This window comes from Poecilia mexicana, unplaced genomic scaffold (genome assembly GCF_051168715.1).
Source record: "Poecilia mexicana isolate PSO_F unplaced genomic scaffold, ASM5116871v1 scaffold_22, whole genome shotgun sequence".
In the NCBI taxonomy this organism is placed as follows: Eukaryota; Metazoa; Chordata; class Actinopteri; order Cyprinodontiformes; family Poeciliidae; genus Poecilia; species Poecilia mexicana.
This window is the reverse complement of record NW_028263391.1, coordinates 5,744,177-5,762,699: the sequence shown is the minus strand read 5'-3', so window position 1 is coordinate 5,762,699 and position 18,523 is coordinate 5,744,177. Positions and strand designations below refer to the sequence as shown.

The following is an 18,523-nucleotide window of genomic DNA, read 5'->3' as shown; positions in this document are numbered from 1 at the left end:
CTCTCATTGTCACGGTAATGAAAACCTTTGTAGGTTTCCCTCCTCCAACACACGTCAAAAGCCTGAATTTGGATTTAGAACTAGATGATCCAATGGGTCTAAATTCGTAAAACAGTAAGCTAGCCAAAATTTGAGTTTTGGCTAGCTTACTGCCAAAAGCTAAATGTCTGAGCAGACTTTTTTTTCCTGTTTAAAGACTCCCATAGAGTTTTTAAAAAGAATGTCGTAATTATTTCGATTGCTGTAGTGGAAATTGGTGTTTTATAATCCGCTTTATCCGCTTGGGTTTGCATTGTTGTATATTGAAAAAAACACACTACTACTAATATCTGTAAATAGGAAATTTGCCAATTTTTAGCGTTTCTATGCCAACCGACTGTAATTGCGTCTGAATATATTTTAACTAAGTAACCATTTAACGTTGCAGTGATTATAAACAACCTCTAATCCTAATTAAGATAAAGGACGAGAGAAAAAGGTGTGTTTCCGGGGCGGGGTTTAGCTTTGACTGACAACCCTTCCGTCCAATCGTCGCACTCTTTTTTTTTTTTTTTTGCTCGTACTAGCAGAGCAAAAATGGCGTAGGAGCGGAGGGTGAAGGAAGGAGAGGACCTTCTTCTCTCCCCCTCGCCGTGTCCAGGAGAGGAGAGAAGAGGGTCCGCAACTTTGAAGTTTTCCTACAAAATTGTCGAGTCGTCTTATGAAAATAAAGCTGGCAGTCCTGCAGGTGAAGAGGACACTTAATAATGTGTCACCGCAGAGGAAGGATCCCCCCGGCTTTTGTTTACCATTGTGTGCGGCAGCAGCTCAGAGGAACAGAGGAAATATTTCTACATCATTTTACACTGAGGTCAGTGCTTCAGTCAACAATTCCTTGAAAGATTTTTTTTTCTTCTGCGAAATGTATTTATTCAGTTCTAAGTGCGAAATCTGTTTCATTATTCAGCTGATTAGTTAAGGTTTTAGCCACTTAGTATTAGTACTTGCGTGTTAATTTACATTTTAAAATTAGCTCAATTTACTTTATCATATTGCGTTTATACAGTGGCGGTTACAGCATTAATGCCACCCTGGGCATCATATATTTGTATATGTAAGTATAGTTACCACAATATTATCAGAATAATGCTTAAAGAAATTATTATAAATACATAATGTTACCTGACATACATTTAGAATGATAAACAAATTAGAAAATTATTATTAATTGTACTAATAATTATTGTTATTATTATTATTATTTTGGCCTGGGAATACCTGAAATCCGTGAATATTTGGGACTCGCACCATATTTAGGTTAATATCCATTAATGCACACTTTGGAACTATTCTTATCACTACCACAGAAGCTAACATCCACAGACTGTTTTATTCACACTTGGGAGAACAGCCAATCAACACCAAGAAAATGAATGAACGCTCCTGGATTGGCTGGTTTGCCAGCCAATGACGTGTCAAGTAGCATTGTGCTCTTTCAAAAATGTTTAATGTTTAAAAATGTTCATAAACTACAAAAATTCTGCAAATGGGTGGATTTTGTGCAAATAATTTAACTGGGAGATTTTAAGATGTTAGTTTAATACTGCATTTTCTCTTCCAATGAAACCAATGTTTACAGGTAGAGAGATGGAGCCGGTCCCGGGAGAAGACCCAGAACCTCCACTTCTGCCGAGCCCAAGAGAACTGTAGCTAAGCTAACCCTCTTTATGGGTTGCTTTTTGGGACACTGGATATCTCTCTCTCTTCCACAGCATTCCCATTTGTCCTGACCTCTTTCTGCAGCCTAATCACCAGTGAGGACCGCTCGCAACATTTCAGATTTACAAAGATTTAAAGTCGTCCAACCTCGGAGATGAAAACTATGACATAAAGCCTGGTGTACTGACACCTGTTTAATTTGCTTAAAGAAACGGGTGAAATCCAGTTGATGCTTATGAAAACAGAGTTGCTTTTCAACCGCACAAGAGGTTTGGTAATGAGCAAACTGTATGTGTTTTTTTTTTTCCCGAAGAAAGTAAAGACACAACATACTGTAGCAAAGATCAAACGCCTGTGATACAAATTAAGATTCGTTGATTCATTTTCCTTTCTTTTCAACTACCTCATTGCCACAGTAAGTCCAAGGGGATTGAGAGGAGCGTTTTCTGAACAAAGCATGGCGTTACGGAGCACCACAGCAGTCATCTTTGTCTGTCCATCAATGTTTCAGTATTGCCATATCAGGTAGTTGGCAGAAGAGCAGAAGGTAAATATGCTGTTGCTTATATTCAGCATTAGTTTTGTTAGGAGGATTCCTTAAACGTCTTGCCTAGGCATGAGCTGGTATGTTTTTATAGACGGCACAGTATTGCTATAAAAATCTGAAACCAAAATGGGTATTATGAGACAACTGCTTTTATTTTACCAGAAATATTTAGGTCGCTGAAAATATACAGCTAAATTTGGACTCCTAATAAACATTGGGAAAAGCCCCTGCCAGTTTACAGTGTGCAGCAACGTGTGGGGGAGGGGTGTGGTTAGAAATCTCTGTTTAGAGCTCTTTTTCTGGCATCTCATTAAAAGCATTTTAGTGGTTTTTAAATTCAGTCTTTAAAATGTTCGTACTAGGGATGCACGATATATCGGCGCTAACATCAGTATCAGCCAATAGTCATTTTTTAACATCTAGGTATCGGTCTGATAAATAAAACTGGGTGGATGTTAACAACCGAAATTTATTTCCATCTTGTTGCCGTTTTTCTGGTGAGGGAGGAGATTGGTCATGTGATAGTGACACAGCACAGGATTGTGGGAAGTTTAGCCGAAGCAGAGAATGAGTGAAGTTGGCGGTAAATATCAGTTATCTGCCAAAATGGCAGTATTAAGATCGGGTATTGGCATCAGCCCAAAAGTTCACATCGGTGCATCCCTACTTCGTACCTTGATGCTAATATCCGGCTCATGCCTAGCCGTGTCTGTGTAGCGTCAAGAGTTTACATCTTCACACTTCCTGCAGCTTATAAATGGTTTCCCCTTTTTATTTTATTTTTATTTTTGCCATATACATTTTTAGGGAAAACAACAAGAACAACAACAACAGAATTACACTTTACCGGGATCTGTGCAATATTTGATCTTAACTGTCATGTTGTTGACCAAACTGTATATTGTATAAAACAAGTGACAAGTTGTTTGAAAGCAACAAAATCACCAATGTCTTCCATTAAGATATGTATAGACTCATGTGCGTTAGCTTATTTAGCGGGACTGTGGTGCCAAAAAACATCATAGTAGCCATGCATGACCAGTAGTAATGCTTGCTTCATCAAGAGTATCGATTTGTAGGCCGAGCTGAAGCTCAAATCTGTGGAGTCCATTTCAGTAAAAACTAGGGAGCATTAGCCTCATACTTAAAAAAAACATCTAGGTACGTCAAATTTAGATAATGCTCTAACCTAAAATCTAGTGCTTGAGCTCCGTTTTAAGGCATGTATATGCTAGTAGGAAATATATAGCATGACACAGTTGGGATACACCGTTACAAAGAGGTGCACCAATTATGGCTTTTGTATGTCTTTGACCTGCCAACATCGATTTCAATCTTTTATGACTTCTCTTGAACTGTAACATGAGAAAATATAACGGCATTCAAAATATTTTATTTCTAGCCTTCCTGTCTTGATTGGAGATTGATTGTGTATAGTAAGAGCCGTGGCAGTGTCACATTGTCTGTGAAAGAGGAGTCGCTGTAGAATAGGGTTTGCAAGTATTTTAAAGTGAAGTTTAAGGATGTCTTATTTTAGCTCTTATCATTGTTAGCGCAGCTAGCATTACAGAAACAGCATTAATTGTATGTATTACACAGAGCGTAGATTCTTACGTCAGCTCTTAAGGCTTAAAGCTCAAAAGGATAAGACAGCAACTTTGCTCTACTCTGTTCAGCATTCCTGTTTTCCACTGAAGTCTGGCTGTCTCTCGCCGGATTGCAGCCATTAGAGAGCTGTAAACTATGAATGAGTGAATGAGTCACAGACTACGGCTGCATTTCCATGAACCATATAATTGCGCTATTTGCCATTTTGAAAATAAATTTGCTTCATGGAAACACGGCACTTTTGAAAAAGCTCTTGTTTTTCAATAAAACGTTGTGTTTCTAGGATGAGGCGGCGTTTTGGCCATAGAGAAATTGGTTTATTTCGCAAAACTGCAATGGAAATACTTTCTTCAAATCACCAACCGGTTGGTGATCATCATGTGATCACCAACTGGATCAATGAATTTATTCACGTGATATTAATTGCATATCATATTTAATGTAAACTTTTTTCTTTTAATTCATGAATTTAAAAAAAATTTATTCATTTTTTTAATTCATTAGCATAATAGCAACAAAATTTTGAGCACATCTGGAATGGAAACGTATCTTATGGCGAATTCGCTGACTGGAAAGAGTTTGGATTTTCCAAAAGCGGATCTGTTGGTGCACCTCTACACATGTTAATGTTTGTATTGTTTTTTAAACCACATTGTAGTCTGTAAAGTTTTAACATAAGAGCCAAAAAAATTTCTTTGAGAACCTAGTCTCAGATGGGACAATCTTTACATAAATGATTTGGGAGGAGGACCTTAAATCCCCAACTCGGCATCTTAGATAGGTGATGCAGTTACAGTCGTCATTGTGAAATTGTACAAGTGACCTCATAGTTTTGGGATTCAGAGCGTTCTATTTTAATCCACATAATTGTATTTAATTAGATTTTTTAGAAGCAATAACCTGAAATAATGCATGAATATAGCTCCAGGAGTTGGTGTTAAGAGGACTGTGTTAACATCTCATTGAAAATCCCCCCTTTCCCTTGCTATGCCTTTGAACTAGCAACATGTTAGCCACCCATTTCCTTTTATCTTTATTTTTTTAGCCTCATTTAGTTTTAGTCGTTATTGAACACGAAAAAGGCTTTAAATTTGAACTCTTGTAGCATCCACGGAGACCCTCTCCTCGTCTGCGAGTTGGATTTAAGAATAAACGCGGCAGCAAAAAGAACTAGCCGAACGACGCTAGCGTGAAAAGCACTTTCTCTCCGACTTGCACCGCCCTTCGTCACCGTCACGTCTTGAATGCTGTGTTCAGGCAACCCTGTAATGTTCTTTCTGGTGATTTATAATCCCAATTTATGAGCAAGTAGACGTCCAGGTGATATGAATTTGTGGGTTTAAAAAAATATGCATGATTTAGCAGAATAACGAATGAATTGTATTGCATGCAATAACCTAACCTTGTAATGTGAATGAGTGTAAGTATAGAGGGAGTGGGGGTGGGGGGTATTATGATTTTCTAATCCAACTGAAGGTAACGCCGACGGTTTTATCGATTAACTGCGATATATATATATAGATAGAAAAGAAAACAGCACTAAAAGAAGGAATTGGTCAGTTTCTGTGTTATTTCCTGTGTCACATGCAATCTGGCAGTACCACTACAGTACAGCTCTGCAATTCTTGTTCCCATGAGGAAAACGTAACAACGAAAGCCTTGGTGAAATTCCTGAAATTACTTTGTTGCTCAACTTTTCCACTGAGATGGTGGGCTGTATAGGAACTATGCACTCCAGAGGGAGGAAACGGGCATGCCTAATATGTGTGAGCCTCTTGTCTGGTTTTGTAATAAATGAATAAAAATAAATAAATCTGTATCAGAAAAATTTAAGCAATAAACAGCAGCATGGTGCCAATTGAATTGTGTTGTTTCCTTTATGCTTTGAAATTGAGCAGCAAAACATATTTGATACACTGAGTTAAAGCCAAAAAAGTACTCCAAGTCTTATATTTTAAATTTAATTATCCCAAAGATTTTTTTTTATTTAGTCATTCAATCAGATTCATAAACTAAAGCTGGACCTTTGTATCCATATTTAATGCTAACATTTACTTTGTGACCCAGTAGACTTTAAAAAAATAAAATAAAAAAAAATCCAACCTTTATTGTTCAAACTTTTTTGAAAATCCCCCTTGCAGAACTCCCAGGATGGTCCAAATTCCTGGCACCCATCTCCAGCTCACTCCACATTTTTTACTGGCCAAATTAAACGAAGTACATTTAAATTTTCAAATAGTCTATGCACTCAAAAAAGTTTAGCGATCATCATGTGTCTAGGTTTTAAAAAGGGCAGATAAAGATATTGTATCATAGTCGCTATGGGGACACGAAGAGGCCACTTTTTGCTGCTGTTGTTTAACAGTGAGTATATTTTGGAACTGAAGTTTAAAATGTTTGTTGCATTTACAGTAAAGGGATTGGTGGAGATATATTTTTTAAAAATTAATTTCCGAGGTTGAAACATGGGAAAGCATCACATGGCCAATGCCTGTGATGCCGTTTCTCTTACAATGGTCCCAGCAAACTTCTTAAAATATTTTTTTCCCCTTTCTTTTCATGTGTTATTTCACTCTTGCTGTATTTAAATAAAGGTTGGACTTTTTTATGCCTTTAAGGTGAGATTATGCTTTTGAAATAAAAAAAAAAAATCTTAATTTTAGGGAGTTTCAAACGTATTACTACTAGCTATGCAATATTTGAAAAAGAAATCAGGATATCAAACTCAAAATCATTGTAAAAAAGAAAAGTACAAATAAGTGTAGCAGAACTTGAGTGTGAAAAATTTGTTTAAAAAAAGATTATCAGTTTAATACAATGAAATCAGCTTTAAAAGAACACAGAACATGTAAAGCCTTACATCATCCAGAATATATATAAAGCTAAATGCTACAGCATCAATGACAGAACCAGTCCACACACACATACAGCACAAACTCCAAACATCTTACGAACACCACTTCTTGCTTCGACTGCTGATGTTCATGCTCATGTCAGCCAGTTGGCTGCAGGTGTGTGCCATCAGGTCCAGCTGTTGTTCACACTCCTGCCTTACCTGCAGAGAAAAGGACAGAGCTGCTGGAAGTTTTTACCAAAAATGAAGCAGTGTCTCATTTAAAACCACACCTTCACTTAACTTTCCAAGTGTAATTCGTAGGCTGCATTTCGGTCACCTTTTGTCAGGTGAAATGAGTTTGTAAGAACTAATTTAATGTACTGTAATCAATCCGGGAAGGTCTACAATAGATCAATGCGAAATCAGCAAAAGGAATCCAGACAGAGTGCATGTTAGAGTTCCCAGTTGGTTTTTGCTTTTCTCACCTCATCTACAGTTTCCTGAAGAGGCTTCAGTTCAAATGAGAGAGAGGACGCCTTCACCATTGAGCTGCTGTCCAGAATGTAACTGCAGGTACAGATATTTTTTATTATTAATTATGTTCGCTAAAATAATGACAAATAGTTATTCACTCTTCACGTGACAAGCTCGATAGTTAGACACAACATGCAGTTCCAATCAGAGCTGCTCACCAGCTCATTTTGGCTTTGTTCAGGAGAAAGACGGAGCGAGTAGCGACCAGATGCGAAGGAGCGGCGTGAATGCGTTTCCCCACGACACTGTTGCACGAACGGCATTTTAGATTGGAGCAAATGCTGAAAGGAAACAGAAAAATACAAGAAATTTAGTGGAAAAAAAAGAAAAAAGAATTATGAAATACCCTACATATGTGGTTAAAGATGAGAGGCTGGGTTCAGAAGAGGATTCATCCAAAATGGCGATTCACTTAACTAGGTGTATATATATATATCTGCAGTGGTACATGAATACTTGTTCAAAAGCAAAAACATAAATAAAATGCCTTGCAAGACTATTGATAGCCTCTTTAACATATTTATATTGTCAAATTACAAGTAAAACTTAAATTGTAAAGTGGATTAAATGTTACATTTTCAATTTTTGAATAAAATCTGTAATAATCTGAATTATTTGGTATCCATCTGAATTAAACGGTTTTTACTTAGATACTAACTAATAACCTTCATAAGTTAAAAAAAAAAGTTAACCAAAGTCCACGTAAGTGTAATTTCATTTCAGTGTAATAATACTTATTGCAAGTCACTATGTCCTCACCAGTTAGCCATTTCCCCTTTGTGAACTGACTCCAGAGCGCCACTCACAACCACGTCATTGGTTACTCCTGAGGGAGATAAAAACTTACATATAAGTATAAATAAATCAGAAAGGAAATAAGCTCAAATTAATCAAAATTTCTAAGCTATTTAATATCACGCGATACATTCTGTCGAGCGATAAAAACTGTCATTAGCAACACGATTTCGGAGGAGGGGGGGTTTGTTGTTGTTTGTTTTATTAAATAATAGCAGTCGTAGCAATAAACAATAGTTTAATCTTGGAGGATAACAGATTCTCCACAAGCAAATTTACCAACAATAACTTCGAAACTAATTGCGTTGTATACAAACAAAACGTAAACAAAACCTACGCATGCACATGACGCAGTCCATGCATTTCAGCTCTCCGCACACCCCTAAAGAGTCCGCCAGAACCGTGTTGCATTGCACACAATGAAGAGTCATTAAATGTTCCGGTTCCAATGTTGTAATCGTCTTTAAATCATCGATTCTCTCTACTACGAGGTTTTCGTCAAACTCCATTATACCCAGTTATACAGCATAAAATCGGCGACTGGTCGGCGCTGCAGTGTTTGAACTAACAGAGGAAAAGAGAATACGTCACATCCTCTATTGGTTTGACCGTGACAGGCCTTTGGTACAACACTGCCACCATGTGGTGGATCAAGATACTGTTCTATTCATACATTCATGCACTGAATTCTACGAATTTTGTCTTGATTTACCCTAAAAAACAATTAACACTCTGAACTAGACACTCATCTCCAGTCACAACTTGCTGTCCTGTAAACAATATTTTAGTTCTAAAGACGTCCATGTATGTTAATACATCAAAAATACCATCCCTGGGGTGTAGAGTAATAACGTTTAAATGACATTTTTATATCATATTTTTGTATTTAAGAGTTGAGAAAGACCAAAATAATCAGAATTAAATTCATATATATTTTTATATAATTAATTACAATAATATCATGAATAATGTCACCTGGATTCAATATCAGAAAACAACGTCAGTAATAATACAAAACACACAAAAAACAGAAGAAACATGAAATAATTGAATTCTTATTATTTTATCACATGATATTGTGCTACAGAAAGGTATTATTGTTTTTTTTTAGTTGTCCACATTAATTTTTAACTCAAGTTAGTGTGGTTAACTGTATTAATGTCTATGAGGTTTAACGCTGTTCTAGTTAACAGAGCCGTTTCTCTAGATTCGATTAGCATTAATCAATAATTTTATGATGCTACACCACAAAAACCATAACTTAAAACAACAGTAATAATGTTTTTAATTTTCAAATGAAATGATATACACAAATAACGTAGGATTTGACGTAAAATTAGCTAAAGTTTAATAAATACATTTTGAATGAGACTATTTCATTTGAAAATTAAAAATGTAGAATAATTGTATTTCTTTCACACTTTGTCAATCAAATTTACGACGTAGTTTAACCACGTTGACTCTGATTGGCTGTGCATTGCATCCGGTCAACGGCGAGAGCCAATCGGATAGCTCCTTTGGCTGTGTTTTGAATCGGAGGCAATTTTAACCGTCGGGCGCCGAGGAATCTGGGAGAAAGCGGTGTAAAGACGTCCATCCAAATAAATAAGGGAACTAACGCGCATTTTGACGTCGAAAAGCAGCAGATGAAGATGGATTTGGATTCTATGAAATATGCGGAGCTGCGAAGCATCGCGAAGGAGCTGGGGCTGAAGGGAAACATGAAGGTACATTGACGTGTTTACTCCGACCGACGATGCTAACGGCAGATGTTTGCTAACTTTAACACAAACTGTACGTGAAGTGCATTTAAAATTAATTCCTTTCTTCGACACAGGCCGATAAGCTCCTGAAAGCCATTAAGCAGCACTATGAAAAAGAAAAGAAAAATGACGAGGTAGGTAACACGACATTAAACTACAGTAATGCCATCCAAGCAATCCCCACACAAACACGTTTTAGGGATAATCCATTACGTTTATTCCTGTAATTTTTTTAAAGGTCCGAGCAGATGAAAATGCAGCTTCAGACAGCGGCCAGGAGAGTAAAGATGATGCTTCCCAAAAAGAGGCCTCCAGTCCGGCTGTGTTTGTGAACACACGTCGGGGGAGAGGAAAATGCACCAAGAGAAAGATCACTGACGCTGCTGAGGTATTAGGTTGTAACAGTGACTTGCTTTCAGATTTCTATTCTCTTTATTAAATTTCCTTACTTTTTTCCCCCTCACTTTTCTAGGCTGGTGACCCAGCTGAATCTTACAGCAGTTCAGGGGAGAAGAAAAAGAAAAGGAAGGTGACCCTGGACCTAGATTCTGAGATGAATGAATCGGAGCCTCAGCTGCAGCCGGACTCCGGGGTTAAAGCTCCTGTGCTAGCTGAAACAGGTCAGTAAAGATTATAGAAACTTGGAACCAGACATGGACTAAAGAAATTATAAACCAAAATGATGTTTTGATTTCTGAGACACAGAATGAGGTATTTTTCCCTTGATGGGGTCTGAGTGGTGAATGATAAATCCATGTTCCCATCGTCTGGTTCTCGTACAGAAAAGGCACTGAAGGTGGCAAAAGGCGGCAAGATCCCTCGTTACCAAGGTCTCCAGCAGAAGAGCAAGACTTTGTTGAAGCCCACAACTCCTAGTAAGTTTTCTCTTTTGTTTTCTCCTCCCCTAATTCACTGTTCTTGTGGACAAATGAGAAGCAATAGCTCCTTCCAAACCCTTCAAGGTAACTGTTGTGAATTTGATTTCCAAACCAGACTTTAAAAAGCTCCATGAGGCCCAGTTCAACAAGATGGAGTCCATTGACTGCTACGTTCAGCGGAAGACGAAGCAGATTGAGACTTACAAAAATCCAGTCAAAGACCTGAAGGTGATTAATTAAATCCTATTGGTCGGCTTTGAGATGGAAGATTTGGGGTGTAAATGCTGAATGCACACTACAGTACCTCTGGGGATAAAGTGAAACCAATTGAACATGTTCCCGTTTTGTTGAATCAGAACCACAAACTTTGATGTATTGAGATTATGTGTTCTGGTGGCTCCACATGGAAGGAGAATCCACCAATTGAAATTGGTTCAGAGTGACTCGATCTCAGTCAAACCTATTACAACTTTTAAATGAAGAAATACTTTAAAGTGTTTCCAAATGAGAAACAATGGCCACAACTCACTATTGTTTTAGTAATTGATTGTTCTGATGATTGATTAATCAATCTGATTTTTTTTTCTAATTGGCACATTCTGCAGATTTTTCATTTAGCCTTTTGCACTTTTTTGTTATACATATTAGAAATGCATGAAAAAATGGGAGGGGGGATTCTTCAATTTTGTTTTTAGCAAAAAAATATATATATATTTAGTTGCCTAAGATGCAGTTATGCAGCATTTGAACTTGAACCAAGTGCCACTTGGGTTTTAAATAGAACACATTTACAGATGAATGTTTTTATCTTAAATGCAAAATTTGTATACATTTTTACAGTTTTGGCTTGATTATTGCTCCCAGTATATTTTTCAGCTTTTGGCCGTCTGTATACTCTAATTAACAATTAATTGATTACTCAGTTAGTTGCTGATTAGTTCAAGAATCGACTCATCACGATTAATCGTTTCAAAGACTGAGAGAAATGCAATATTCTCCATCTAACTCCGTTCCAGTGAAACACACTGAAAAATACACGTTTGTGGGTGTAACATGGTAACAAAGTGCAAAAGGTCAAGGGTCATGACTAGTTCTGCAGAGCGCTGTTTACTGAGGCCCTTTGTGGCTCTGTTGATAGGCGTGTTTGTGTCCTGCAGAAGAATTCAGCTCGTGTCACCATGTTCAGCCCGGCCCCCAGCAACAAGACGCCGGCCGAGGAAAAGCGTCGCCACACTTTGCTCTCGGCCAGCAAAATCCCTTCAAAAAAACCCGCACAAAAAGAAGACGGTCCGTTCAGACCCTCTGTCCTTTCCGCCCGCAGGGTCAATGTCCGGTGAGCCACCTTTGACCTTTCTCCGGTCAAAGGAGAAATATATTAGACCCAAGTATATTTAACTTGCATTAAAGCTGACGGTGACTCAAAACGATTTCATCTAATTCAATCCTTAATGCGGTGCTGTAAAAAATCTCTCTAGATTCTCGGAGGCCACGCTCGATAACGAGTTCAAGAGGTCCCTGGTGAAGACGCCAGCGCGGATGTCGCCATGCGTCGCCTCCAGTACCCCACAAAAACCGACTGCAGATGCAGGAAAGCCGGCCGTCGCCAAGTCTTCAGCTTCATCTGCCCAGAAAACTCCAGGTAACTCCACATTTCACTTCGTCAGATGATCTGGAAAAACAAGTAGACCTCCTAAAATTTGAGTATTGTGAAAAAGTAGGGTTTTTTTTATTTGGCACTCATTTTAAAAATTGAAACTCAATTTATACAGATTTTTTAAACAGAGTGGAATATTTCAAACCTGTATTTCTTGTAGTTTTGGCGACTGTGGCTTGTAGATGATGAAAGCTCAAAATGACGTGTCTCGGAAAATAAGAATGTCGTATGTCATCAATAAAAAGATATTTCCAACAGAAATGTCAGGCTTTTAAAAAAGTGTGTACATTTCTGTGCCCTCAGTCGGTTGGGGCTCGTTTTGCTTGAATCGCTGCATCCATGCAGCGTGGCACGGAGGCAATCAGCTGCTTCTGCTGAGGTCGTGACATCGGCAAGCATTGTATCGTCATCTGAGCAAATCGATGTGTCGCAATGCAGCAGGTGATTTACACCAGGGCTGAAACGATTAATCAGATTAATTGTCAAGAATTGATTATTGAAATAATTGTCAACTAATTTAGCAATCAATTAAATGTTAACTGGAGGATACGGATTAAAAAAGATGCAATTTGCTGAAAGAATAGCATGCAAGATAAAAACAAGCACAATGTGTGTAAATATGTTCCACCCAGAACTACTCAAGTGGCAGATTTAGCTTCACCTGGTTCTAATTCTGTAAAAAGAATAAAATAAAATCCCACTAAGCACCTTTTGTTATTCAATTATTAATCGATTGATCAAAAAATATTCAACAAATTAGCCCTACACTGTTTGTTTTAACCTGTGGTACAAATGATTAAGCATTCGCTAAAGGAAGACTGCATTATTGCATTTTAGGCAATAAGATGTCTTTATTTAAAAAAAAGTAAAAGGCTTAAGTAGTTAAGTGAGAAATGTGCCAATTTCTTTATCCAAGTAATCATCAGAAGATATTGCTAAATTGTTGCAGCCCTAATTTACACTCCTAGTTTTTATCTGTCAGCCATGACAGATGATAAAAAGAAAAAATGAAAAGAAAATAAAGGCTGTGTCTGAAACGAGTGACAAAAATAATGAACCATTTCAAGCTGTTGTACATTTTGAAGCTTTACTTGTAGATGTCTACAGAATTTTAAAAAGGCATCTATCTTCCCTCCTATAAAAGGACCCTTCATTTTCACCGGTAACACGAGTGCTTTAGGAACGCCTGGAACCCAAAAGAAACCTGCCTTCGACCTGAAGGCGAGTCTGTCGCGTCCCCTCACCTATAAGCCCCATAAAGGTACTGAACATTCCTCAAGGCCTGCGAATGCGGCACAGGACAATTTAATGCTAGACATGTTATTGATTGCCTAAATACTTCATAGGTAAACTGAAACCTTTCGGAGATGCCATGGAAAACGCAGCTGGAAACAAGTCTGCGATCGCCAATCCTCGCAAAGACGGTTACAAACAGCCCAAAATCCAGTCGAGGTGAGTCTTAAAGGAGTCTTTAAAAATCTTATGGGGTTTTCACGCCTGATAGTCTGGTAGACTCTGCATGACGGGGGGCCAAAATAGCAACGTTTTTTTAACATTTTCAACTGCTCTGTCAAATGATACCAACGAGTTGAAAAACCTGTTCACCTCCTCGCCTGTGGCGGCGCTGCACCAAGAACTGAAGGAAACGACACGAAAACCTACGAAGACATGAGCACAACTCATAGATATGAATTATTTAATGTATTCATGTCTGACGCAACTTCCGTCTTCACAAAATAAAACCAAAACAAATGAAAGTTTTGACTCTAGTGGGACAAAGTGGCTTGAGGTCTTCTGCCAATGACAAAAGAGAAATCCTACAACTGCTCAAATCTGACGCAGATCGGGCTTTGTTTACATTTTGTGAAGGGGGGTCTTCTTCTGAGGTTTACATGTCGTTTTATTTAGCGGTTCTTGTTGCGGCGCCACCACAGGAGAGGAGGGGAACAGATTTTTCAGACGGTTTGACTTGTTCGACACGAACCCATGCAGCTGGAAATGTAACAAATATTGCAAGCTTAGTCTCTGTCCATCCAGCTCCTCCTGCTGATGATCTGTCTTGTTTTAGGGAGGACCGGCGAACCAAACAAGTGGAAAGCCGGAAGCAGAAAAAAGAAAACCTGCTCGGGGCGAGGAGAGGGCTTGTGATGATGTAGACGGGGTTATTCTTCAAAATGACGGCCGTTGGGAAAGCGTGACGAATTTTAGTGTAAATATTTTGATGTCGTAGAAAAGCTCACATGTTTTCCTGCAACCCGCTTTATTTGTGGAGATATTTGCTTTAAAGCTTTATTTCTGTTAATGCCGCAATTTTCTCTATCAAGTAGAAACTCTTGTTTATGTAAATTTTTAACAACAGTTTTAATATGCTTTATTTTTTACATTCTTCTGAGGGGAAAACATTTAATGGCCCAGAAGAAAAACATCAAAAAGATGCTTAACATGTAAACCCTGTTCTTAATTGTGATGTTTTATTATTGAATTTTGTAATAAAATTCCAAATTTCCATGGGGAGAAAAACATTTTTTTAATATTTGTGATAATTCCTCTTTAAAGAACATCCTGGTTCCTGTAGAGTAGGAAAAGATTTCTATATTGTACACTTATATTTTCCAATTCATCTGTGTTTAAAGGCTGACAATGATAGATATATATGCTATAGATTTATGGCTTATTTTGAAAACTGCTTACAAAAGGATGACGATTTTTAAAGCCTGGGTTTTTCTGGTGTGAAATTTTTATATATTTGTTTGTTTTACTAAGATCATTGTTCTAAATGTACAGATGGAGAAAAAACGAGTCAAAAGTCTTGTCACAAGTCCTCATGTCCTGTTCGAATGCTGCACTGCGGGAACTCTCAAACTTCAGGATTCCTCTTGTACTTCTCGTATGCGAAGTCCTCAGTGTGTGCGTAATCTTTGCACACACCAATGAAATCGATTTCGAGCTGGAAGGGACCATCTGCTTTGTCTCCAAGAGTAAATCCAATGCTATTAATCTGTAAATAAAGGAATTCGTAGATTAAAAAAAAAAAAAAAAAAATTAAATGTAGCTTGTACCATTTTAAAGTTGAAGCTACCTTGTCCAGCCAGACCGGGTGCTGGTCATCTTGTATCCTCCCCCGATGAGCCAGGAAGAACTTGGAGAACGGGATCTGGAAAGGAGAATCGGGTTCAGTGATTGGCCCAGATCATAAAAATCCTCCCAAAATCCATATTTGGATATCAAGTTCAACTGCTGTTAATACTTTTATGCACAATTAGAAATGGGTACTTGGTAGATTGCATCAACCAAGAGGAAATTGATTATCGATAGTACCACAGTTTTGTTGAAATATGCAAACAGTTTTAAGTTGATTTGTAAACGGTGAAAAATAATCACATGCAAGTATCAAGATCATACAAAAACCTTTTCTAAGCTTTGCTTCTACAATGATATACAGATCCATTTTTTTGTTACTTTAAATACAATTTTAGATTTTTAGTTTAGAATTGAGCAAATAAAATTTTTTAAAAAGGCACAAAAAGTGTGTTTTTGTTGTTATGGCAACTTCCTGAAGGCGGAGCGTCAGGGGGGCAGGAGTTTCTTAAAGAGACAGAGACCCAAATTCAAGGCATTCCATTTCAAAGTCAAATTTCTTTCAAGTAATATTTGACTCATGCAATATTTTAATAACTGCAGGTAACACTTCCTTGATTATACTATAAAACACACAATAACCCCTTAAAAATAATTTTTGTGGCCCCGAAGTGCTTTCAACTTAACGACTTTGGCCCTCGTGGCAAAAAGACTTTGTGCACCTCTGACTTCAAATGTTCCATTTTATTTGTCCTCCTTACTTTCACATCTTGCCAGTATGGTCCTCCTCTGGTGTACAGGAAGTAGCTGTACATGTCATCTTTCTGGTGAGTGTAGTAGGTTTCTGGTACGATGTTGATCATCCAGGGCCGGCCGTCACCCCGGACACGCAGGTGGAGGGTGTTGAAGCTGGACCAGTCGTGGTACTTCTTCCTGTCAAACGAAGCCTAGAGGAGAGGAAATGTTTCAGCTTGTGGTTCATCCCCGTGTGGACCTAGAAGCGATGAAATAATCTGAAACACTGAGAGACGGAGACGCAGCACTCAACCAGAGGTTGCTTGGAGCGCATGGTGCAGTATCCACTGTAGCGCGTTTCCCCGTCTTTAGGAGGATCAGAGCAAAGCGTCCCGTACAGAAGGCAGCTTTCATTGTTCCTTCCGACCTTCAGGTAAATCTCGCTTTTGCCTCCAATCTCCCTGTCGCAGGAAATCGTCCACTCCTGGAGGCTGTGGGGGCCCCTGAACTCCCACAACACCTGGTTCTGCTCCAGCATGTGCTCCATGATGGGTTTGCCCATCGGACCAACAAATGGGGCGAAGAACTCCTCCTTCAGCAGCTTGAAGTGCCTCTTCATGCCCTTCAAACCCTTAGCGAGGTCGAACTTGACCCTCCACCAGGGGGGCCTATCCTCTCTGGGCTGGCCGGGCCGCCGGTAGCCCATCTGGGTCAAAGCTCTTCTGGGCGCAGCGAGAGGCGCGACGGAGCGCAGGAGCCAGCGCAGGTCACGGCTGGAGCGCAAGAGCCCCGACGCAGAGACGCGGGAGATATTCGGCAGGGACATGTGCGATCTGGATGAGTCTGTTGGGAAAGATGACAGGAAATGGTTCCATTAAACCAAGAAAAGCTGATTTGAAGTACATTTTATCGACCCAAAATATGTACGAGTTTATATGCACTAGCTCTTATTTTTATGCATTTAGCAAGTATAAATTAGAATGATATTGGCATGTCTATGTCTCATCTGAACTAGTTAATTATATAAGCCTTAACTTGCACAATAATACAAATTTTGTACGTTTCTATTTGTATAGTGACATTTACTTTTCTTGTATGTTTATTGCTGGTTTCTCAATTGGTGACTGTTATTTTTATGACTTTACTTTTTGTGTTTTTATGATGTAAAGCATTTTGAACTGCCTTGTTGCTGAAATATGATATACAAATAAGATTGATTGATTGATTTCTTATAGTAAATTAAATAAACACTTTCCACAGCTTCTATGGCTTTGCACATGACACTCTTTTTCTTCTATCTGGTTTTTGTTAGTAAAAACAGAAATGAAGCATATAAAAGCCAGAGATTAACCATAGCAGCTCTTATGTGGAGCTAAAGATCAATGTTGTACAAAGTTGTAATAATGTACAAACTAGAATCAAGTGACATCCTTTCTTAATGTTTTATTTGTGTTCTTTTCACACAAATATTCTAAGTTATCCCAGGCATCTGCTGTTTGATAAAATGTTCCACATCAATTCCAGTGTTTTTTTTTACATTACAACACAGAACGAGGTAAACCTCTAATATTTCTATTGATAACGTTTATACGTCAAAAGGTTTTACTGAGAAATGCATAAAGTTTACGCAAAATGTCACTAGGTTTTAGACTGAATCAAATTACCACGACTTTGTGCTTTTGTCTACACAGACAAATCAAATGTTTATTCAACAAATAGCTAAATTATGAACAATCTCAAAAGCCGCAATTTTCTTAGACCTTAATCAAAACATTAATAGCAGCGCATTGCTTCCTTTTATATGACTATCTTTAAGCAAAAGTAGATTGAATTCAAGCGACTCTCTCATTTAAAGCAACGGCCCTGCTCTTCTGATTCCGTTCAAAATAACACTGGCAATAAACAAATGTAAGATAATTCAAATAGTTTAACTGATTGCAAGTTTGCATCTAAGTTAATTTTCATAAACTTTGTAATTAAATGCATGCCATCTGATCACTCTTCACAGCAATCTGAACTCAACGCAAACTCAATTTCTGGTCACCACCGGTATTTTGCCTGGAACACTCACACATTTGCAAACCTGTCATGTATGAAGGAAAATGTATTTTTCGCTTACTCTATCCGCGTTGTAAGTGGTCCAGCCAGAAGCCGACTACATGAATGGAACAGACAATACAATAAAACAATTCAATACAGGTATTTAAATGCTACAACAGTCACGAATAAATTCAAGGTTGGCTCTGTCCGCACAGGAAACGCCATCTGCGCACATTCTGGAAAGCTACGTTCAGAATACCTTCGACGACAACCTGTGTAATAAATGAGAACTACAGTGAAAGTCACATGGTTTTGTAACAGCAGCCTTAGTAGTTCTTGAACATAGCTTTGTTGCAC

At 38.2% G+C, this 18,523-nt stretch overlaps 3 protein-coding genes and 1 long non-coding RNA gene across 6 annotated transcripts; 2 read left to right on the top strand and 2 right to left on the bottom strand.

Annotated features, from left to right (window-relative positions):
- The first annotated feature begins 264 nt into the window (after positions 1-264).
- Positions 265-5,716, top strand: LOC106904479 (uncharacterized). Its single transcript, XR_001414921.2, has 2 exons — positions 265-850; positions 1,619-5,716. It is a non-coding gene; the product is annotated as an uncharacterized LOC106904479 (long non-coding RNA).
- Positions 5,717-6,638: 922 nt separating this feature from the next.
- Positions 6,639-8,613, bottom strand: oip5 (opa interacting protein 5). 2 transcript variants are annotated; one of them, XM_014968824.2, is made up of 5 exons: positions 8,356-8,610; positions 7,983-8,049; positions 7,382-7,504; positions 7,175-7,256; positions 6,639-6,908 (listed from the first exon to the last, which is right to left on the bottom strand). In XM_014968824.2, the coding sequence occupies exons 1-5, from the start codon at positions 8,525-8,527 to the stop codon at positions 6,801-6,803; spliced, it is 552 nt and encodes a 183-aa protein (XP_014824310.1). In that variant the 5' UTR covers positions 8,528-8,610; the 3' UTR covers positions 6,639-6,800. The 2 variants fall into 2 exon arrangements, with proteins under 2 accessions (XP_014824310.1, XP_087858719.1); XM_088002593.1 differs by having other exon boundaries at positions 6,796-6,928; positions 8,356-8,613.
- Positions 8,614-9,526: 913 nt separating this feature from the next.
- Positions 9,527-14,835, top strand: nusap1 (nucleolar and spindle associated protein 1). 2 transcript variants are annotated; one of them, XM_014968821.2, is made up of 11 exons: positions 9,527-9,745; positions 9,856-9,915; positions 10,020-10,169; positions 10,254-10,401; positions 10,564-10,656; positions 10,775-10,887; positions 11,820-11,992; positions 12,135-12,298; positions 13,458-13,574; positions 13,660-13,765; positions 14,382-14,835. In XM_014968821.2, the coding sequence occupies exons 1-11, from the start codon at positions 9,665-9,667 to the stop codon at positions 14,467-14,469; spliced, it is 1,293 nt and encodes a 430-aa protein (XP_014824307.2). In that variant the 5' UTR covers positions 9,527-9,664; the 3' UTR covers positions 14,470-14,835. The 2 variants fall into 2 exon arrangements, with proteins under 2 accessions (XP_014824307.2, XP_014824306.2); XM_014968820.2 differs by having other exon boundaries at positions 9,528-9,745; positions 11,817-11,992.
- Positions 14,836-15,032: 197 nt separating this feature from the next.
- On the bottom strand, positions 15,033-18,412 carry ndufaf1 (NADH:ubiquinone oxidoreductase complex assembly factor 1). Its single transcript, XM_088002594.1, has 5 exons — positions 18,246-18,412; positions 16,440-16,969; positions 16,153-16,338; positions 15,393-15,467; positions 15,033-15,311 (listed from the first exon to the last, which is right to left on the bottom strand). The coding sequence occupies exons 2-5, from the start codon at positions 16,950-16,952 to the stop codon at positions 15,171-15,173; spliced, it is 915 nt and encodes a 304-aa protein (XP_087858720.1). The 5' UTR covers positions 16,953-16,969; positions 18,246-18,412; the 3' UTR covers positions 15,033-15,170.
- Positions 18,413-18,523: the final 111 nt, after the last annotated feature.

Bases quoted from the DNA above. Each gene is read 5' to 3' on its own strand.
- oip5 (XM_014968824.2), bottom strand. From the start codon at position 8,527: ATGGAGTTTGACGAAAACCTCGTAGTAGAGAGAATCGATGATTTAAAG. The intron at 7,257-7,381 runs GTGAGCAGCTCT...CTGTACCTGCAG, and splicing joins AACAAAGCCAAAATGAGCTG to TTACATTCTGGACAGCAGCT. The intron at 6,909-7,174 runs GTGAGAAAAGCA...TTTTCTCTGCAG, and splicing joins TTCAGGAAACTGTAGATGAG to GTAAGGCAGGAGTGTGAACA.
- nusap1 (XM_014968820.2), top strand. From the start codon at position 9,665: ATGAAGATGGATTTGGATTCTATGAAATATGCGGAGCTGCGAAGCATC. The intron at 10,657-10,774 runs GTAAGTTTTCTC...TTTCCAAACCAG, and splicing joins GTTGAAGCCCACAACTCCTA to ACTTTAAAAAGCTCCATGAG. The intron at 13,575-13,659 runs GTACTGAACATT...AATACTTCATAG, and splicing joins CACCTATAAGCCCCATAAAG to GTAAACTGAAACCTTTCGGA.
- ndufaf1 (XM_088002594.1), bottom strand. From the start codon at position 16,952: ATGTCCCTGCCGAATATCTCCCGCGTCTCTGCGTCGGGGCTCTTGCGC. The intron at 16,339-16,439 runs GTTGAGTGCTGC...CCTCTCCTCTAG, and splicing joins TGCGCTCCAAGCAACCTCTG to GCTTCGTTTGACAGGAAGAA. The intron at 15,312-15,392 runs GTAGCTTCAACT...CTTTATTTACAG, and splicing joins ACCCGGTCTGGCTGGACAAG to ATTAATAGCATTGGATTTAC.